General features: G+C 43.0%; 1 protein-coding gene across 1 annotated transcript in view; it reads left to right on the forward strand.

Moving 5' to 3' along the window:
* LOC124556358 overlaps positions 1–23,147 on the forward strand; it is an 860,778-nt gene that overhangs the window by 97,416 nt on the left and 740,215 nt on the right. Inside the window, exon 2 of the mRNA XM_047130325.1 lies at positions 18,846–18,968. Within this exon, the coding sequence (XP_046986281.1) occupies positions 18,846–18,968 (123 nt within the window). The remainder of the gene's footprint in view (positions 1–18,845; positions 18,969–23,147) is intronic.

Raw genomic sequence — 23,147 nt, forward strand, 5'->3', positions numbered from 1 at the left:
AACGATAATTTTGATGAATTATAACTATTTCACAGTTAAAGATTCACCTTTAGTGTTTCACCAGTATTATATGTGGAATTCCATAGCACGTCACTAAAAATACCGGTATAATGTTAACCTGTGTTCGATATAACTGTCTCACGAGGGTGCATTAGAACTGTAGAAGTAAAAGATGAGTGGCGCTTCATATGCAATGAAGGAGGTTAAAGTTAACGTCCAGCCAACATCCAGGCCACAAGAGGCAGAGAGTTAATATAAATTAACGAGAATGCGGAACGAAACCATGTAAGAGTTAGGTGGAGGAATTACCGAGGCATTCGGGGAATAATTTAGGGACATTACAAAAAACTCATATCTGGATGGCGGGACAGGAAAACGATACTGTTTCTTAATCATTCATTCATAGTGGAGTTACAGTAAATAAAATTGTTGTGTTTTGAATAATTTGGTACTTAGAATGGACTAATTTAGTTCAGTCTTGAGAAAAGATATTGATAATGTAGACCTAAGTCGCATTGTTCTTGAATCCTGTGAATGAACTGTTGTTTCTTTGGCTGAGATTAAACTCACGCTTAATAAATCCATGTAATTCACAATAGGATATTAGAAGGGAGTTCGGCAGCTTCGAAACAATTCATAGGTACAGACTGTCCATAGAAACACTGAAATAAAATTTATCCATGAAATCTGTTCACCAACGCAGTAAATGAGATGTTATTCATCTGTTGTGACAACTGAAAATTTGTGTTTTGTTCTTTTCAAAAACATCAGGTACAGGAGCTAATACGTGATACGAGCTCTCTGTTTCATACAGCGGCCTCCAACAAAGGAGACTCAAAACGAACAGCGCACGACTGTCATCTTGCCATAAGTCACACGTCTCTCAAGTGGTTTGTGGGAATAGCGCTAGTGCTGGAAAGAATTTCCTAGAGGGGATGGGCTGTACTTCAGTTGCGGGGCTCACTGTACCACCAAATGCGGAAAGGCTTCCCGCATTGTTTCACCGAAACTTTTGTGCGCAAATAAAGCAGAAAGGGCACATGCATGATTTACGCGTCTGTCTTCGCCCTCTAGCGTCGTCTCTTCGCTTTATCTCTTTCTGTTCAGAAGACATGCCCACAGACACAGACGCCCGCGAACACACAAACGTGCAGCATGAATCAGTTATGAGAAATAAAGAGAAAGGAAAAGGACTGAATGAGTAAGTGGCAATAAATAAATTGTGACTAAATCATCGTCATGGCGAAGTTTAGATCTCAGTTTCCGCCAGAAAGAAAACATTACAGCGCAGACAGTGTTTTCGGAAAGCATCGCCGACTCTTTCCTAGCAAAACAGCGTGTATCATGTATCATTTGTAAAGACACTTTCAGCCATACTGTAATCATACCCACCGCGTTAGTACAACTGTAAGACGTAATACCTACGGAAGTCAACATATATCATTTAATACCAAAGAAATATCATAATTATGGAAGGAAATGACATTTTGTCTACGAAGAAGTGATTTTAGACATTGTCACGTGATATGGTAGTAATCATAACCGATTTCGGCCACAGGTTGGGCATCTCCAGATTCTATACGTTATAGACGATATTAGACAAAGCGTTCACGACATGGGTTATCATACTAAATCATGTTGCGAACGCTTAGTCTGCCAAGTTCCATTTAGGAAGTATAGAATCTGAAGATGGAAAAAATATTTCTAAAACCAGTTGTGATCGATATCGTAATACACTGTGGAGCCAAAACCCCCTGCTTAATAACTTCTTTGTCCGTCTCTGGAACGAAATGCACCACTGACTCTGCGTATCAGGTTCAAATGGCTCTGAGCACTATTGGACTTAACATCTGAGGTCATCAGTCCCATTGAACTCACAACTATTTAAACCTAGCTAACCTCAGGACACCACACACATCCATGCCCGAGGAAGGATTCGAACCTGCGACCGTAGCAGTCGCGCGGTTCCAGCCTGAATCGCCTAGAACCGTTCGGCCACAGCGGCCGGCTGCGGATCAGAGGTCCTACAGTTTGTTGGTAGGTTTGTGGAGGTATGTGGCATTGGATGTATACGCACAAATCACGTAAATGGCGTAAATAACGGGCCGCTGATTTGCATACGCAGTGGTGGCAGCTTATAGCGATCTAGCTGGGTACCATAGGATTTACATCAGGCGAATTTAGTCGTAGAGACATCAACGTGAGTTCACCATAATGTCCCTCAAATCACAATAGCACAGTTCTAGCTCCCAGACACGTACAATTATATTGCTAGAAGATGACATCGCCGTCGGGGAAGACATCAAGTGTGAAGGGATGCAGAAGGTCCGCCGATATCAGCGTGTCTTCGATTACTATCACAGGTCCCAAGCAAGCGCACGAGAATGTCTCCCACAGCATAGAACTGCTCCCATCAGTCTGCGTCCGTGGAGCGCTGCACGTTTCGAGCCGCCATTCACGAAGATGACGGCGTTTGTGAAGACGATCATCGACCTAGTGTAGCAAAAATGTGATACACCAGAAGAGCCGACAAGTTTCCATTTCTCAAAGATCGAAGACCGAATTCCGATGGTCCCGTGCTCACTGCAATCGTAACCGACGATGTCGTTGGGTCAACATGTGAACACGTAAGAGATGGTCTGCTGCGGAGCTCCATGTTCAACATTGTACGATGAACTGCGTGCTCCGAAACACTTCTTCGAGCACCAGCATTGTGCTCTTTCGGCAGAGTTGCCAAAGATCACCACTTATTCTACTTTACAGAGCAGACAAGCCTCCGAACCACATGTTCTGTGAATTGTCGTAGACGCCCAACTATTTAGCGCCTAGTGGTAGTTTCGCTGTCCTCCTATCTCTTTCCGTAGACGATCACGACAGTAGCAAGTGAACATTCGACCAGCTTCGCCGTTTTCTACATAGTCGTTCACAGGCTTTGGGTTATAATAGTCTGGCCATAATCAAAGTCGCTTATCTCAATGGATTTCCCCATTTGCAGGCCATACCTTCTTCCCTCACATACTTTTGTTACCGCGTCGCGTACCCGTAATGCCACCAGACGGCTTCCTACATTGTGGTGGGTAGTGGTCATAATGTTTTGGCTTATCAGTATACAAGGTGGTCCATTGATAGCGACCGGGCAAAATATCTCACGAAATAAGCATCAAACGAGAAAACTACAAACAACGAAACTCGTCTAGCTTGAACGGGGAAACCAGATGGCGCTATGGTTGGCCCACTAGATGGCGCTGCCATAGGTCAAACGGATATCAACTGCGTTTTTTAAAATAGGAACACTCATTTTTTATTATATATTCGTGTAGTACGTAAAGAAATATGTTTTAGTTGGACCACTTTTTTCGCTTTGTGATAGATGGCGCTCTAATAGTCACAAACGTATAAGTACATGGTATCACGTAACAACCCGTGTTAAAATGGACCTTTTACCAATTGCGGAAAAGGTCGATATCGTGTTGATGTATGGCTATTGTGATCAAAATGCCCAACAGGCGTGTGCTATGTATGCTGCTCGGTATCCTGGACGACATCATCCAAGTGTCTGGACCGTTCGCCGGATAGTTACGTTATTTAAGTAAATAGGAAGTGTTCAGCCACATGTGAAACGTCAAACGTGACCGGCAACAAATGATGATGCCCTAGTAGATGTTTTAGCTGCTCTCGCGGCTAATTCGCGCTTCTGTAGCAAACAACTTGTGCGAGAATTGGGAATCTCAAAAACGTCGGTGTTGAGAATGCTACATCAACATCGGTTGCACCAGGAATTGCGTGGCGACGACTTTGAACATCGTGTACAGTTCTGCCACTGGGCACAAGAGAAATTACGGGACGATGACAGATTTTTTGCACGCGTACTATTTAGTGACGAAGCGTCATTCACCAGCAGCGGTAACGTAAACCGGAATAATATGCACTATTGAGCGACGGAAAATCCACGATGGCTGCGACAAGTAGAATATCAGCGACCTTGGCGGGTTAATGTACGTTGCGGCATTATGGAAGGAAGGATAATTAGCCCCCATTTTATCTATGGCAATCTAAATGGTGCAGTGTATGCTGATTGCCTACGTAATGTTCTACCGATGTTATTACAAGATGTTTCACTGCATGACAGAATGGCGATGTGCTTCCAACGTGATGGATGTCCGGCACATAGCTCGCGTGCGGTTGAAGCGGTATTGAATAGCATATTTCATGACAGGTGGATTGGTCGTCGAAGCACTATACCATGCCCGGCTCGTTCACCGGATCTGACGTCCGCGGATTTCTTTCTGTGGGGAAAGTTTTAAGGATATTTGCTATTGTGATTCACTGACAACGCCTGACAACATGCGTAAGCGCATTGTCAATGCATGTGCGAACATTACGGAAGGCGTACTACTCGCTGTTGAGAGGAATGTCGTTACACGTATTGCCAAATGCATTGAGGTTGACGGACATCATTTTGATCATTTATCGCATTAATGTGGTATTTACAGGTAATCATGCCGTAACAGTATGCGTTCTCAGAAATGATAAGTTCACAAAGGTACGTGTATCACATTGGAACAGCCGAAATAAAGTGTTCAAACGTACCTACGTTCTGTATTTTAATTTAAAAAACCTACCTGTTACCAACTGTTCGTCAAAAATTGGGAGCCATATATTTGTGACTATTACAGCGCCATCTATCACAAAGCGAGAAATTTGGTCCAACTAAAACATTCATATTTATTTACGTACTACACGAATATGTAATCAAATGGGTGATCCTATTTACAAAAATCCAGTTGACATCCGCTTGACCTATGGCAGCGCCATCTAGCGGGCCAACCATAGCGCCATCTGGTTTCCCTACTTCAAGCTAGACAAGTTACATTCTTTGTAGTTCTTTCGTTTGACGCTTATTTCGTGAGATATTTGGCCCGGTCACGATCAATGGACCACTCTGTATATGGTTGCGTCTAAAAATAAAAATAAGTGCATGCAGATTGTCTCGAAATAAATACTCTTATCTGAGATTAAGTTGACTAACAACACGCAGAGGGCAGGTCGTGTGGTGATATGAAAGGTATCTTCTGCCACACAAAGAGATAGACTGAATTAGTTAATTACGTATAGTCATGGTACTACCACTAGAGCAGGCAACTTTGTTGTAACGGTCGTGATAACTGCAACATTAGGATAATGAGAATGCAAAAAGCCATGCTGCAAAGCTGTACACTGTCAGCTAGCGAAGGTCTCAGTGCATATACAAGTAAGGGGACGAGAATGGAAACGGCCAGAGGGTTGCTGCCTCAGTCACGCAGAGCCGACACACGCAACGGACGCGACAGTCCTCGAGTTATCACTTCCGTGTTCGGTCTAATGTTTGAGGGGAGTGAAACCAAAGTTCCCTAGAAACTATACAGTGAAATTTTGTCCGAAATTTCACAACCAAGCGAAGAATGGGAAATTGGGAAATGGGGTATCTAACAGAGGAGTGGTAGATTTAGATTTGCAAAAACCAGAAGGTTTAAATGCTTGAAAGTAATCAGGGTAATTAAGAAAAAGCTAATTTTTTATTTGAGGGACAACTGAAATATTTCACAAACGGCTGCTGCCTTCTGTGCAAACGAAGTATCAAAACCTATCAAATACCAGCATAAATTGAATCTTCTCAGTTTGCTCTTGATCCATATACTGTTAATAATATTAGAGTACCGATCGACAGTTAACTGTTTTATATTTCATGTTCTCTGAACAAAACTTGAAAATAACAGAAAACTGAAAAAAAGATCAAATGTTACGTGAAAGGATTTGCCTAAATGTATGAAATAAAGTAGATTCGTGAAACATTTGACGCACCTTTGAATGGTGCTCGAAATTATGTACATCAAATGAGATGTCGACTGAGAAATTAAAGTTCAGTGTTTAACTTAGAATCTCCGACTTATGAAGAGTACTATAGGATATTTCTCTGAAGAGTTTCACTTAGTGGTTTCCTTACATCACTAACTTCCGAAGGCTGTTATTACGATTCGATCGGTCGTGAAATGGAAACCACAGTGAAACTCCGATGACGTTTTCCACAGACGTGTTGGACAGTGTCTCTAGTATGTCTGTCGATCGCGTCACATGGTTTTTTTTGTTTTTTTTTTCAATTCTGAGCGCACAGTGAGCATGTAAAGATACCTAGAAAGTAGTGTCTCCCTCCAAGTAAAGGTGCCTACTGAGAGATTTTGCCCGATTTCAGGCAACCAGCATAACGTAACTGTCTTAATTTCCTTCTTCATAACAATTCTCGGCCACACACTGCAGGCTAAACGAAGACGCTCCTGCAGCGTTTTCGGCCGGAAGTGTTTGATCGCCCGCCATACAGCCCAGACTTGGTTCCATCTGAGTTTAATTTCAGCTCTCAAACCGCTGGCTATGAAGAAAACGTGTTGGTACAGACAAAGAGCTGCCGACCAGCGTAAAAAATTGGCGGAAAGCACTGGCGCCTGCCTGCTGTGAGGAGGGTACTGAAAAGTTGGTACGACGTTACGACAATTGTGTAATTTGGAGCGACGACTACGTAGAGAAGCACCTGGAAGGTTAATACCATACAGTAATACTGTTGCAAATACAACATTTTTATGTAGATGTGTGCGGTGTCTGTTCTTCCGAGACATGACCGAAACAACAGACACCGTTTTGATCTTAGCCACTATGAATTAAGACACAAAAGTATTAATGACATTAGATACCAGTGGTCATTTATTAAATCAATGGAAAAAAACTGGAAATATTTTCCCTGAGAAGGATTCGAATCCAGGCCTTCTGCTCACTGGGCATATGCGCTCACCACTGCGATATCCAAACACAGTGGTCAGCGCAACAGCACAGACTAGCCTGGCACACCTCTCGTCTGACCCAAATTCTCCATTTATCCACACACTGCTGACGTAGTGCTCCTTGCCCATTTTACTCATTACTTGCGGCATTTCGCCAATTCCTGTGAGAGTTCGAGCGTGGTCTGCATCTGCACTGAAGTTATCATTGGCCTTCCACGCCTCAATTAGATATAAGGTGTCTGTTCTTTCGATATTTATTTCTTACTCTTAGACAAGTATTTCAAAATACATATGACCTTATTCTGAATTTTTATCGCTTCCATAGGTCGCTGTGTTACCAAAATGCACAGCTCTCATCATCACACGTTCAGTACGTGCTGTGGTAGAAGTAAGCGGACACCTGAACGACAGGAACCCTGGCAGCAACGCCACCATGCGGAATAAAGCTTTTCGTGCAGCCACAGGACGTCGTGTTACGACTCAAACTGTGCGCAATAGGCTGCATGATGCGCAACTACACTCCCGACGTCCATGGCGGGGTCCATCTTTACAGCCACGACACCATACAGCGCAGTACAGATAGGCCCAACAACACGCCGAATGGACCGCTCAGGATTGGCATCATATTCTCTTCACCGATGAGTGTCGCATATGCCTTCAACCAATCGTCGGAGACGTGTTTGGAGGCAGCCCGGTCGGGCTGCCGCCTTAGACACACTGTGCAGAGAGTGAAACAAGGTGGAGGTTCCCTGCTTTTTTGCGGCTGCCATTACGTGGGGCTGACGTACGCCATTGCTGGTCATGGAAAGCGGCGTAACGGCTGTACAATACGTGAATGCCATCATCCGACCGATAGTGCACAACCATATCGGCAGCATATTGGCGAGACATTCGTCTTTATGGATGACAATTCACGCCCCCATGGTGCATATCTTGTGAAAGACTTCCTTCAGGACAATGACATCGCTCGACTAGAGTGGCCAGCATGTTCTCCAGACATGAACCCTATCGAACATGCATGGGGTACATTGAAAAGGGCTATTTATGGACGACGTGACACACCAACCACTCTGAGGGATCTACCCCGAATCGCTGTTAAGGAGTGGGACAATCTGGACCAACAGTGCCTTGATGAACTTGTGGATAGTATGCCACGACGAATACAGGCACGCATCAGTGTAAGAGGACGTGCTACTGGGTATTAGTTGTACCGCTGTGTACAGCAATCTGGACCACCGCCTCTGAAGGTCTCTCTGTATGGTTGTACAACATGCAATGTGTGGTTTTCATGAGCAATAAAAAGAGCAGAAATGATTTTTATGTTGATATCTATTCCAATTTTCTGTAGAGCTTCCGGAACTCTCGGAACCGAGGTGATGCAAAAATTGTTTTTATGTGTGTATATCTCACATGCTTAATAGAACTTGTGTAGTTTCCACAACGGTTCTTGTGCCACTGCATCGGTGCTGAAGTAACCCGTAACGACATGAGGTAACGAGTCTATTTGCTTTGTTTAGGAAGCAGAAAACTCGGAGAGTGGTTTTCAGCTATGTTCTAGAGCCACATAGAAAATGCTCAAAGAGTTTTAGTCCGGCTTGACGCCCACTACCAACTCTACGGTCTCACAAAATCGATCACAAGGACTTTTCCAGCCTAGAGTGCAGCCACGGGAAGTTAAATGAGATAACACCGAAAACACCGGCGGGCACTCTCTGCTTTCTGATGGACCTGAAATCCTGTTTAGCAGACGGCGTCAAATGAAAGAACACAGCTGCAGGGGTTAGAGTGTAGCAGTGCTAAACATGTAGAAGCGAGTCACCAACACCCATTTTTTGTTGTTGTTATCCATTGATATGCGTACCTCTGCAACTTGTCCATTTAAATTACTATTTAAAAAAAAATCATTTTCAGTATATTTACGACAAAAGTAAAGTTTGCGAAGCGATTCAGTGTTGAAAATTTACAACAGATCATGCACAGAAATGCTGACATCACTAACATTCCAAACATCTCCATTTCATAAAACGATTGCACTTACCTGTAGTAAATTAGTTAACATGAAGAATGAAAGAATGCAGTCAGCATGATCATAGTAGCAATGTGGGATATATTAAGGAAATTGAGGATATGGTAAATGATGGAAATGGCATCCCGTGAACAAAAATGAAAACCAAACGAAATTTTAAAGAAAAATAGACGAATGGTTTCAGGATAACCTATAAGAATTAGTTATTTGAAATTTATACTGAATATAAACCTTCCACACAAACGTTGTGGGGTTTTATTCAATTCCTGTTCAAAAGGATAGTTTTTAGCTATAGAACAGTACATGAAGATATATATACACATCTGTATTCCGCAAGCCACCTGATTGTGCGTGGCGGAGGGTACCTTGTACCACTACGAGACATTTCCTTTCCTGTTTAGCTCGCAAACAGAGCGAGGGAAAAACGAATGTCTATATTCAACTGTACCAGCCCTAATTTCTCCTAGCTTATATTCGTCATCCTTACGCGAAATGTACGGTCGTGGTAGTAGAATCTTCCTGCATTCTGTTTCAAATATCGGTTCTCTCAATTTTCTACATCTACATCTACATTTATACTCCGTAAGCCACCCAACGGTGTGTGGCGGAGGGCACTTTACGTGCCACTGTCATTACTTCCCTTTCCTGTTCCAGTCGCGTATGGTTCGCGGGAAGAACGACTGCCGGAAAGCCTCCGTGCGCCCTGGAATCTCTCTAATTTTACATTCGTGATCTCCACGGGAGGTATATGTAGGGGGGAAGCAATATATTCGATACCTCATCCAGAAACGCACCATCTCGAAACCTGGACAGCAAGCTACACCACGATGCAGAGCGCCTCTCTTGCAGAGTCTGCCACTTGAGTTTGCTAAACATCTCCGTAACGCTGTCACGCTTACCAAATAACCCTGTGACGAAACGCGCCGCTCTTCTTTGGATCTTCTCTATCTCCTCCGTCAACCCGACCTGGTACGGATCCCACACTGATGAGCAATACTCAAGTATAGGTCGAACGAGTGTTTTGTAAGCCACCTCCTTTGTTGATGGACTACATTTCCTCTCCTAATGAATCTCAACCTGGTACCCGCCATACCATCAATTAATTTTATATGATCACTCCACTTCAAATCGTTCCGCACGCACACCCCCAGATATTTTACAGAAGTAACTGCTACTAGTGTTTGTTCCGCCATCATATAATCATACAATAAAGCATCCTTCTTTTCTATGTATTCGCAATACATTACATTTCTGCAAAAAGAACCTCGTTTCCTTTCCAGGGATTCCCATTTCAGTCTCGAACCATCTCCGAACACTTTCGCATTGATGGAAACTACAAACCTAACAGCCTGCCTATGAATTGCTTCCACGACAGCCTTTAATTCGACCAGGGAAGGATCCCATACACTCGAGCAGTACTCAAGAATGGGTCGCACTAGTGTTCTATACGTGGTCTTATTTACAGATGAACCACACTTTCCTAAAATTCTGCCAATAAACGTAAGTCGACTATTCACCCTCCCTAGTACCATCATTACATGCCCGTTCCATTTCATACTGCTTTGTTATGCTGCGTCCAGATATTTAATCGATACGACTGTGACAAGCAGTACATCACTAATGATGAATTAGAACATTACGATATTGTTTTTCCTATTCATCTGCATTAACTTCCATTTTTCTGCATTTAGAGCAAGCTGCCATTCATCACATCAACTAGAAATTTTGACCGTCATCTTTTAACCTGCTACAGTCACTGTACGACTACACTTTTCCGTAGACTACAGCATCACAGAAAAGAGCCGCAGATTGCTACGCATCCTGTTCGCCAGATCATTTATGTATATGTGAAGAAGAGCGGTCCTATTACACTTCCCTGGGGCACTCCTGCCGATACCATTGTCTCTGACGAACACTCGCCGTCGAGAATAACGAACAGAGTTCTGTTACTTAAGAAGTCTTTGAGCCACTCACATATCTTGGAACCTATTCTATATGCTCGTACCTTCGGTAACAGTCTGCATTGGAGCACCGTGTCAAATAGTTTCCGAAGATCTAGGAATATGGAATCTACCAGTTGCCCTTCGTCCATGGTTCGTAGGATATCATATGAGAAAAAGGGCAAGCTGAGTTTTTTCTAGGGATACGTCATAAACCGTGTTGATTTGTGGATAGAAGCTCTTCCATCTCAAGAAAATTTATTATGTTCGAACTGAGAATGTGTTCAAGTATTCTGCAGAAAATTGACGTCAAGGATATTGATCTGTAATTCAGCGGTCGATACTTTTACACTTTCTTATGTACAGGTGTCACCTGCGTTTTTCCGATTGTAAATCTGGAGGCATATATGCCAGATCAGTTTGGTGAAATTTTCCGAAAACTCTATAGAGTGAGATGTATCATGAATTTCTGTGTAACAGCAGTAAGTGTCGTTGGCTGATGGATCAAGAATAGACGCGGCATTGTTTTCAACGAGAGATATTGAAATTAAAAAGTAGTACCGTTTGGCCCGTATTTTTCAATTTCTCTGATAATGCTAGAGCAGTGCTCGCAGAAGCGCTTTAGCATTTAACAAGTTACATCGAAGAAAGGTGCCGTGTCTTCTTTGTCCAGCCGTGCATTGATCTCGAGTCAGTGCCTGTTGGTAAATAGGTCCCTTGTGAAATGGAAATTCTACTCTCTGTCTCTAGATTTATCACAGACTGTCGAAACGTTCGGTTGGCACTACGAAGCTACGACTCTATGAAAAGTTCTGATCACACTGGAGCGCATTCCTTCCGTTTTGGGTGCTGATAACTTGGACGTTGAGCTCCCATAAGCTCCAAACACACACACATACACAAACACACACACACACACACACACACACACACACACACACACACACACACACCTTCCATTTGCACATGCACGGATACAAGGAACTGTGAGAAGGAAAACGGACCGTATATGGGGAAAAAAAGACGGACGCATTCACAGAATGTCTGAGGCTAAGTGTTGATGTAGCAGCGAAAAAGAGAGCTAGTCACTGTCAGTACGACAATGCACAAGTTGCACTAAATATTCATGAAGATAGTCTATCAACAAAATATTTAGGGGTAAAAGAACTCAACTAACGTACAAAATCAGTGATAGGTAAGGGGACTGGACAGCAGATATCCAAGAAATTCAGAGACGTGCTGCTAGAACCGCAAGAGGTCGGTAAAGCCGATACAAAAGCGTAACAGAGATGGTTATGGAACAAAGAAAATGTTGTTCTCTAGAAAACCTGTTGGGCAAATTTAGAAGACTAGTATTCGAGGACCTAAGTGGGGTAGAGCAGTGGTAAGACACTGAACTTGCGTATGAGAAGGCCAAGGCACACGTTCCCATTTGGTCATCCAGCTTTGCATTTTTCGTTGTGACAATAAATCTCTCAAGGCAAGGTCCGAAAGTGTTCCTTTTGAAAGGGCGTAGTGAGCTATTTCCTAATTCCGAGGCGTGTGCTCCGTTTCTAAAGACTTTGTTGTAGATGGGATGTCAAACACGTTAGGTACTTGTGGGACAGTTCTGCTGCAACGATTTTATATTTAGCGCAGAGGTCATGACAATAAGATATGAGGGATTAGGGCGAGTAATGTGGCACACAGACAGCCATTTTTCCTCTTTCAATACACAAATTAAATAGGACACACAGTAGCTAATACTGAGTCGAAGTAATCTCAGCTGCACTCTTTACTTTGTCATATGGGGTATATCGAATGAAACAATATGTTTACTGTTACCAATCATCATTCCTTCAGATGCAAAACGCGTTTCAAAGGTTTAAACCTCCATTATCAGGTGGATTTATATGGTTAATAAGGTATGTGTGTGTTGTGTCATGACTTTAGGGTAACCTGTTCTTATTTTCCACCCTACTAGGCTTGGATTGGTTTCTTTAGCACCCAACAGTGATTCTAACGCTTTCATCCAGCAAGTGTATCTACAAACTGTTTGCAGGAGCATTTTTATTGTTCCTCCGAATATCTATGCTGAAAAACTTTTGTAAACATATACTAGCTGTCAAAGACAAACATGACACCCATCCTTGCTCTGTCATACATTAATAAAACAGAATACCGACCTACCTGAAGTCAAAGTAGTGCAAATGTTTTGGAGTACCCAGTGTCTCCATCAAACGACGTAATATAGAAACCTCAATGAAGTGCACATCCGAAGACAGAGTTGTCAATGAAGTACAACACTTAAAGAACTGAAAACGTTTATTACTGACACCAACGTACAGCCGGAACATAAATGTAACTCTGAGCACTATGGGACTCAACTGCTGTGGTCATCAGTCCCCTAGAACTTAGAACTACTTAAACCTAACTAACCTAAGGACATCACACACATCCATGCCCGAGGCAGGATTCGAACCTGCGACCGTAGCAGTCGCACGGTTCCGGACTGCGCGCCTAGAACCGCGAGACCACCGCGGCCGGCCCGGAACATAACTGACCATCTGGACAGAGAGTGAAGTTATCTACATGGAATATTCCTAAAAGCTGGAATTTATACAAACATCGGACATTCCAGAATATAGAAACATATAAAACATATGAAACTTCCTGGCAGATTAAAACTGTGTGCCCGACCGAGACTCGAACTCGGGACCTTTGCCTTTCGCGGGCAAGTGCTCTACCATATTTCAAGCACCTCCCTGAAATTAAAAATGGTGAAAACAAATTAGTGCTGTGATTTGGTTTCAACTGGGGACCTACACAGGCCACCAATGAACACTAACCACTGCACTACACTGCATGAGCCACAGCTCGGAGTAAAATTACAGTTTAAGAGACAAGAATACGATTCTGTAGCCTGCTACAAGCCTCCTGAATTCACAAACACAAGTAACTTTCGAAACATCATGTTCATAGATGTCAGCTCACTTACACAAGATCAGTACGTAGTTCTTGTAGTACGGCGCTCCATTCCTCCACCAGCGTCATTAGTAGTTGCTGGATGGTCATCGGTGCATGTGGACGTGTTGAATTCCGTCTCTCCAACGTATCCCACACGTTCTCGATGGGACTGAAGTCTGGGGAACGGGCAGTCCGTTCGCCGGATATCCTCAGATTCCAAGAGCTCCTTCACCTGCGTTGTACGATGCGGTCGCGCGTTGTCATCCACAAGACAAAAGTCAGGGCCGAATGAGCTCCTTAAAAGACGCACACTGGAAAGGAGAACAGCGTCACAATAACGTTGACCGATGAGTGTGCTGTGTTTAAAGACTTGGAGGACAGTACTCCCATACCACATTATGCTTCCCCACACCATACCATCTGGACCTCCAAAACGATTATGTTCGACGATGCTGGACGTACCCTCATATGGCGCGAGGTGGGAACACGTAATGCAGATAGGAACATTGTCGAACATGGTCGTTTTTGTGTCCAGGTGTCATGGTGTGGGGATGCTTAATGCTACTTCGGCATACTGACCTCCAAAGTTTATAACACGCTATACTCAACGGTCAACATTATTGTGACACATATTCATTCCCCAAGTGTGTCGTTTCCGTTCAACATGCACCGTTGTATAGATTGAAAATTTATCCAACTGAATATCAGTGAAGATACTCCATATGCTCGCACTTTGTTTATTAGTTGACATTGTAGTACAGTATCAGATATTTAGGAAGACGGGGTCTAGCTATTCATTTCCGTTTACTGTCTTCAATATATGCTTTTCCTGACACAGTGCATATTACACTGGTGCCCTGTGGATTTTTTCCAGAAACCGAAGTAGATGGTCTTTACAGATTTCGCCGCACTAAACACGAACATCACGGTTAAAATTGTCTCCCAGCTCAGGGATACAAGTCGACTGGGGCTTTACGTTGCTACCGTAATTAGTAGTATACATACATTAATTGATCTTACCTACTACATTCGCGCCGTTTGTTTGCCTTCCTCTTTTGGGTGATGTCTGGAGTATCTATCTGTACAATTCAGCAGAAATCAGCCGACGTAACTGGTGTTCACCGTCCCGTGTAACGCTTTTACATGAGAGAAATGTCCTGGTGGAACCACTCGCCTTGCTCATCACTTTATGTACCACGGTGCTCTGGGAGTACACATAGTGGGAGAAAAGGAAGTGCATCTTCAGAGACATGTTGCAACCAATGACCTTATAAGTATTAATGAGTTGGTCCACGAGATCCCTGTAAATTACTCGCTCGCGTTTCCCAAGAACAATCTTGTCACCTTACGAAAACATGCATGCATGCAGCTATTCAGCGGTAAAAGCGGACTCAATGAGTGTATCCTCTAATAGCTGACTATCTGTGGACCAATGCATATACCCTTTGTGATCTCTGTGGTGAGTCGTGTAAACTACTCACAAAACTACTGACACGCTGATTCATACACGTGCACAGCCTTAACAAATGCTCTCATTAGTCCCGACTTAATGTGGAATAGTACGAGAACAATTTTTTTAGGACTCATTAAAGGGTCTTCGACAATATTTTTCGACCCAGGCCCCAGTGCTGTTCGCGGAGGCCATTCCCTTTGTATGGGGTGACAATTATTGAACTATCTAAAAGAAACGTCAATTAGTTACAAACTATGGCGTGCACACAGTTTATTCAACATGTAAACGTCACTACAGATATTCAGATTCAGATTTTGAAATTTTCGATATGCCTGCCGACATTGGCGACGATGTAGCTCAGTTAAGTGATCTGGTTTGAGAAAGCCCGGGTCTACAAGATTCCCCGATATTCCGGGAAAGCCTATATTGAACAAACAATTCGTTCGGTCCAGTATAGTTGCGTGGGCATCATCGCCACATGCGTTTATTTCAGCCAGAAAAATCTGTAGTCGCGGAACATTGTCTTATTGAACGACGAGACACAAGTGGTTGCCACTGTGTCGCGGTATTGTGGCTGTGTAGTGAAAGAAGCCATTGAAATCTGGATATCTGACAATATTATAAACAGAGATGAGAGGTATCCTTTAAGTAAGAGTTGGAACAGTCCTCCCGGTTAGCCGAGCGGTCTAACGCACGGCTTTCTGGAGCGGGAAGGAGCGCCTGGTCCCCGGCACGAATCCGCCCGGCGGACTTGTGTCGAGGTCCGGTGAGCCGGCAAGTCTGTGGATGGTTTTTAGGCGGTTTTCCATCTGCCTCGGCGAACGCGTTCTGGTTCCCCTTATTCCGCCTCAGTTACACTATGCCGGCGATTGCTGCGCAAACAAGTTCTCCACGTTTTCGTACACCACCATTACTCTACCACGCAAACATAGAGGTTACACTCGTCTGGTGTGAGACGCTACCTGGGGGGTCCACCGGGGGCCGAACCGCACAATAACCCTGGATTCGGTGTGGGGCGGCGGAGGGGTGACGTGGACTGCGGTAGTCGTCGTGGGTTGTGGACCACTGCGGCTGCGGCGGCTATGTCGCTTCTAGGTCCCCGGTTAACATACAACATACATACAACAAGAGTTGGGACGCTGTTGTGTTCGTCATTAAGGAACAACAGTCCTTGTTTCGCCATCAAAAGCTGCCAGTACTGTTTGATATTGATTCATCGTTTCCGCGAGCTTTCACCATCTGTGCGCTGTTGTGCCGTGAGCTAGAGAGCTGTTATGTTCGCGCACGCGCGTTCGACCCACGGTCGGTGTATGAAGGAGCCGCCGCGGCATGACTCACTTCAGTTGCGGTGAGCTAATGCGGCGGACTACTCATGTGAAGATGACGATATGTTCCGGCTGGAGACCCTACATGAATACAACCAATTATTACGCAGGGAAAGTTTACAGTGCTCTTAACTGCTTTGAAGAAAATTGTGGACAATTCGGGCGAATGATTTGGCCACCCATATTTCTCGATTGAATCCCATCGAATATTTATGGGACATAATCGAGAGCTCATTTAGTACACAAAATCCAGCATCGGCGACACTTTAGCAATGGTGGACGGCTATAGAGGTAGTGGGGCTCCATATTTCTGCAGGGGACTTCCAACGAATTGTTGGGTCCATACCACGTCGAGATGCTGCACTACGTTGGGCAAAAGGAGGGCCGGCACGAGATTAGGAGGTATCCCATGACTTCTGTCACCCATTGTGTATTCCCTTGAAAGATATGTACCAAATTCTGTGCACTCATGCTAAAGGAGCTGTAGTAATCACTCTGTGAACACTGTACAGAAACTCGAGCTTTCCTACCAAACACTTCCATAGCTGTGAAGACAGATACTAACATTTTCAATAGAAGTAAATGTGCAAGTTATTTACCTGAGGCCGAATCAATTCTTTATTGCAAACGTGTAATTGCTTTTGGTCCATACGATCCATAGGTACTTGGTCATGAAACAAGTCAATGCATAGCTTACAGCATGCAGATTAGACAATTACGTACAAAGTAAAAATATCGATACTCGAAGAGTAACTATATCTGTAACCTTACAACTGTTTGACAACTCTATGAAAGGAAAATTTCGGTTTTTCAATAGTTCCTTATCATAAACTGTCTGCGTTGCGTTTTGCTGCAGTTTAGCGGTAATTAGCTCGCTGAAAGCCACGTGCTGATGAGACTGACTGCACTATAAGCTGGATCATTTGTGTTACATTCCCGGTAGCGTTCTCGCTTCCCACGCCCGGGTTCCCGGGTTCGATTCCCGGCGGGGTCAGGGATTTTCTCTGCCTCGTGATGGCTGGGTGTTGTGTGCTGTCCTTAGGTTAGTTAGGTTTAAGTAGTTCTAAGTTCTAGGGGACTTATGACCACAGCAGTTGAGTCCCATAGTGCTCAGAGCCATTTGAACCATTTTTTTGTTACATTCCACGTCTACCCCAACAACACTTGCGTCGTTAGTAAAGATAAAATTTTTTTAATTATCTGTCATGTTTAGTGGCAGATCATTGATATATGACATGGAAAGCAGTGAGCACAGAAGGGAATCCTGTGGCACAGTCATATTATTCTGCACAGGAGATGCAGAAATCCCAAGTATTTTGTTCGAAAGTAGTAATAGGTTCTTTTAATCTGTGATGTATGTAAACTTCGCCTCCATCAACGACGAGTTAGCTTTTGCTTCATAGTTAAGCTCAGTTGGCTGAACGATTAGCTAAACTACTTGTAAGAGTGATCAATTAACACGCAGTGTTCACGGGGTGAAAACCAAACATGTGTACGGTAATGGATCTTGACCTATGCGTCAAGTGATGTCTGTGTTGTAGCGGGTGGTTATAATTAAAGTGCAGCTACTCAGAGATCCAGTGTGGGCTATACGTATCGTATGGCAGCGAAACTTGGTAGATACTCTAATGCATTAATGAGGAATCGATTTACGCTGGGAAGAAATTTTTTCCAATTTTAACCGCCAGTTGCGTATCTGGCGCTGTGCAGCATCTCTTAGACGTCTCCTGTGTGGAAGTAAAATCAACATTATGCCTTCTCACTTGTTTCACTTTTCCTCCCCGCGTCCCGTCCCTAATCTGTTACACGTGGATACAGTTCTAAACGTCTTTCTTGCATTCACAGAGCAAGATTTGCATCTGGTGGTCAAAACTGGAATTCGATTTTTTTACAGCGTAAATCGGTTTCGAATTAACGCATTAGCGCATCTATCAAGATTCACTGCCGTACGATAATTTCAGTAGTGAGTAGCTGCACTTTAATTATAACCACCAGATATGTTCTTTGTATATCCATCTTTTCGGAGGTGGTTGCGGAAACTCGGCTGTTCAGTACAGAATGGCAAATCAAACACCTTTCGGCCGTCTAATTTCCAAAGTGTTGTTTTGTTAGGCTACCAGTAGTAAATCGCCGAAAGTTTTAATCTAATGAAATAACAGTTTCGAAATTAGACGGCTGAAAGTTGTTTGATTTGACATTCTCTACCCTGTGTATCGTTTCGTGATGGCAGCATTGCGCATTAGAGCCCCACTGATATAGTCACCCGCTGTGTGAAAGTGTAATAGCTCAGGTCTTTTGTAGAATAGAATAAGTGTGTCACGTTAGCGATGTGTGTATCTGTGGCAGGTGATGTCGTGATGGCGAGCCTGGGAGTGAGGCCGTCTACGACGCCGACGCCGGTGACGCCTGCGCCGCAGGCGGCGGGCTCTCCACACAACAAGCGGCCAACCGTCATCATATACCCAACTGGTCAGTCAAAAATCAGCTTGTGCCGTATCTCTGAATATAATTTCCAGCTTCCATAAACACGAATATCAAGTTTTGTCAATGTTAATTCCAGGGATCAGTAAAGGTGTCGTTTTGTCCTCCAAGTGTATGGAAGTGAGCTCCCCACTTCTTTTTTTGTTCTTCGTAGTTTTGACAAATAAATAGAAACATCATCAGTTTCACCAATTGGGAATCTGTTTCTGTATACAAATGCCCCTCTGAATGGCGCTGAGGAAGACGCTGGAAAAAGTTTTCAGTAATGTAAATACTTACATGTCTTCTAAACGATGTACTGAAAATAAAATCAGATACACTCTTAGGTTATCGAAAATTTAGATCTTAATTTTTGTTTCCATAAATTTCGAATGTGTTATCAGTGCCGTTATCATGACTATTGATTTGCAGGTAGGACACAATTTCATTTATGGAATGCTCGAATACTGTTGACTTATAGGTTGATGGTTTTGGTTTAAGGCTCTCGACACTAAAGTAATCAACGCCTGATATTATTTAAAACATCAGTATTAATGTGATGGAATTACGTTTTCCTGGATACATATGAGTCTCAACTTTATCTTCGAAGGGATGGAAGCTGTGCCACGGCCGGGACTTGAACCTGGTATTTCTGCTTACTAGGCAGGTGTGCTAATCACTGCTTGACCGTAGCATTGTGGCTACCGCAGATGCGTGGACTACCCTATTTCATGCAGCTGTGGAAGCCACAGTGCAGCAGTGACGTAGTGGTTAGCACATCTACCTAGTAAGCGGGAGACGCATGTTCAAGTCCCACCTCTGGAGGGCCCTGGACTAGGGCAGTCCATGTGGTATCAACGTTCGATACCACACTTGTTAGGGATTGCAGATATCGATCGCGGTCCGTAATAGATATCGCTGGACCCGCCAGTTGCAAGTAGCTCCGCTAGCGCCGCGTCCGCGGCTTGTGACAAATATCTAGCGAGCTCTCGTCCACTCTTGCTCCGGACGTCAACTAGGAGTGTAACGTAGCCTTCAGCTGATAGGAAGCAACCTCTAACAAGGCGCTAAGTCAAGTATAGCATAAGTAATGCCTCTCTAGATATGTTTGTAATTATATGTATGCAGCATATGAAGAAGCCTGTAACACAAGTTAAGTGCAATATATATTATTTTTTACCAACGACTACTAATTATTTCAGTCGTTGCAGATACAGATTATGCAGCCAACTCCTTACTGTCTTCACGGCCAAATCTGCAATATATGCTTCAATTTAGCATTGGCCACCTGTCATCATAACAACAGACGACGAGAACCATAACAGTACATGTAGCTGTGGTAACCCCAATGCTACAGTGGCTACTGCATCTTCCTAGTCAGCAAGAGACCTGCGTTCAAGCCCCGTGGGTGACACAAATTTGAATTCATTGCTTCAGCTCGGCATAAGTAGCACCATCTCCCCTTATTTTAACCACTTTTTCGAGCTATGTTGCTTTCCACAACTCTTAGAAAAAGCTGACGATAACTGAAAAAGCTGTGTGTGGATTATTCTAATCCAATGCTATAGTGATGAATGCACGGCACATCACAAGTATATAATGAAAACCAAATTCCAGACAGTTTGGAATGACTGACTGGGCTGCTCAGGATCGTATAGTTCAAGCAACGTCTGTACAACACACGGTTAGTTCGAAAGACACCAGACTCTGTGGAGTGGTGCTGTGAGCTCCTGAGCAGAATGCTGTAATTCTAGCAAAGCTGCACTAAAAGCGACAGTAGGCTTGCGGAAAGAGCTACGAAGAGAAAAATGCCTCTAGAGTGTATCTCAAACATGCTATATCGCCTGGTGGTGTCTTGGTGAACGTGAGTACAATTTGCACTCGAAGAGTTGATAGCAGCCAGAACGTATCATATTGGAATTGTCCTATTTTGACATACATCTTCCATTCCTAACTCGTGAAGCCAGGACGGGTTGTGGTTTCTGTAAAAAGACATCACAACAGAGGCAAATATTTTTGCATGTAACCAGGAGCCAGTTGGTAATGTTGATTTACAGACTCTTGCTTTTTTGGATGCAGACGGTACACACGATAATGTTCGGAGAACATTTTTTTCCTGGTGCACTTACGAGAGGCTAATAGCCTGTTCAATATTTTGTAATACACTCTGAATAGAGAAAATTTTGACAGTATCAAACAACATCAAATTACTGCTATGGCTAGTAGATCCATAGATTGATAGATGTTGCAAGATAGTTTTGTAACAAATTTTGTCTCACGTATTTCTATAAGGGTCTTCCACAGTCTTACTTTTCTATATTTCACAAGTTTTCAGGTGAGCGTGAATTCATTCACAAATGTACTCAGTTTTTTTCGTAATGATGGAAAAATAATGTTCTCAGTTAAGACTTCAGTTTACTTAATATACAGGCCACAAAATATTTCTTACCGTAATGTGATTATATTCACTTTAAATCATTGTCAGTCATGATAACTTTTATATTATCGAGCACAGCTCCATCATGATAATATATTGAATGTGAGTGCATATAACTGTTGTAATTTGTTGTCGTGACTTACAGTATGTTAGTCTTCAGAAGTAAAAGAGTTCTTCAACGAATCGCATACATGAATCACTGTGGTCTGATAATCTCTTCAAAACGTGATGTTTGCTACCCTTAATACTAGCCTCTTTGATTGCCAGACTTCACTTGCAGTTGATTTTCCTCCCTTCTTCCTCCAACACTCCACTCGTTTGCCGCGAGCCTGCTTTGGCTCGCAGCAGCAGCATGAGCGAGAGCCAGTTCGTATAAGTAGACGTCTTCCCTTCTGAAAGCCACACATAGATATTAGAGATTAACACCCTTTGAAGGTAAGGTTATCGTTGATGGAATATAACCTGGTAGTTAACATGGATGCGGTAGAAAATCTGACGACCATTTCTTTTACCAATGAGCCTTTCAGAATTCGCATTAAGCGATTTAGGAAACCAAAGGTGATGAAAGTCTGTTATAGCTGTACGACGATTTGAATTACGCCCCATCTGAATGCAAATGTAGCACCTTAATCAGTGAAAATTTATATAATCTCTTTGCTATAATTGTCATCTTAAACGATAAAGACATGTCTCAGAGCATAACAAGAATTATCTTACTGTAGGGCACATCAGGTAATATCTTCTCTGTATGACAAAAAAATTCCGCAAAATTACTAATTTTATTTTTTTCTCATAAACATTAGTTATTAATTACTCCTTATTGACATACATTTTATATAATTTGCAAAGTATTTTGTTGTCATATTTGAAAATATTATAGTATATAGATGGTAGTCACATCGATTACTGTGGAGGAAATAGGGGTAATGATAATATTCAATTTAGTTTAATGTTAGACTAAATGATGCGATAATATATGAAAACTTGGAATTCAATTAACAATCTATGCCAAATAATGAAATAGAGTTGAACTTTCTTATAACGACGTCGATTATAACGACAACTTGGCTGTGACATCGTGATTTCTGTGGTACGGCCATATTCCTCGTAAGGAACATACTTCTCATCCTTGCATAACACCTCGTATATAACGTCATTTTCAGCCTCAGTTAGCAACAAGATTTTCCAAGAACCAATCTACTCTAGAAGGAAATCTGTTGTTGTAATATGGCAACCTGGTAATCCTTTTCTCTGCCATTCCGTCAACAACAGGTGTAGTACAGACACCTCACCTCACTGTTACTCTAGCGTGTTCATACTACAGTAGTGGAGAAAATCACAGAACACGTCAAAAGTACACTTGATGTCAGTTTACATAACAGTTTGTGACAAAGTGCACGGATTTTAGAAAAGCATGGCCAGTAAAAGAAAAGTTTCAACGGTGGAAAAAAAAGTGTAAGTGATTAATGAAATCGAGAATAGAGCTAAAAGGGTTGACGTATGTCGTCAATTTGACCTCGTAAATCCCACAATCCAAACGACTTGGAACAACTGGAATAGTTTGGACACATTGGATCTAAAATGAAGCGGTTACGAAAAGGTGAACGGAGCGACGTGGATGAATCGCTGCTTAAGTGCTTCAGGCAACAGAGAATGATCAGCGCCTCCGATAGTGGACCTTGCCTTTGGTAAAAGTAGAAGAATTCGCCAAGAAATTAAAATATGAAGAATTTGTGAGTAGCAGTAGCTAG

Source organism: Schistocerca americana, chromosome X (genome assembly GCF_021461395.2).
Source record: "Schistocerca americana isolate TAMUIC-IGC-003095 chromosome X, iqSchAmer2.1, whole genome shotgun sequence".
Classification (NCBI taxonomy): domain Eukaryota; kingdom Metazoa; phylum Arthropoda; class Insecta; order Orthoptera; family Acrididae; genus Schistocerca; species Schistocerca americana.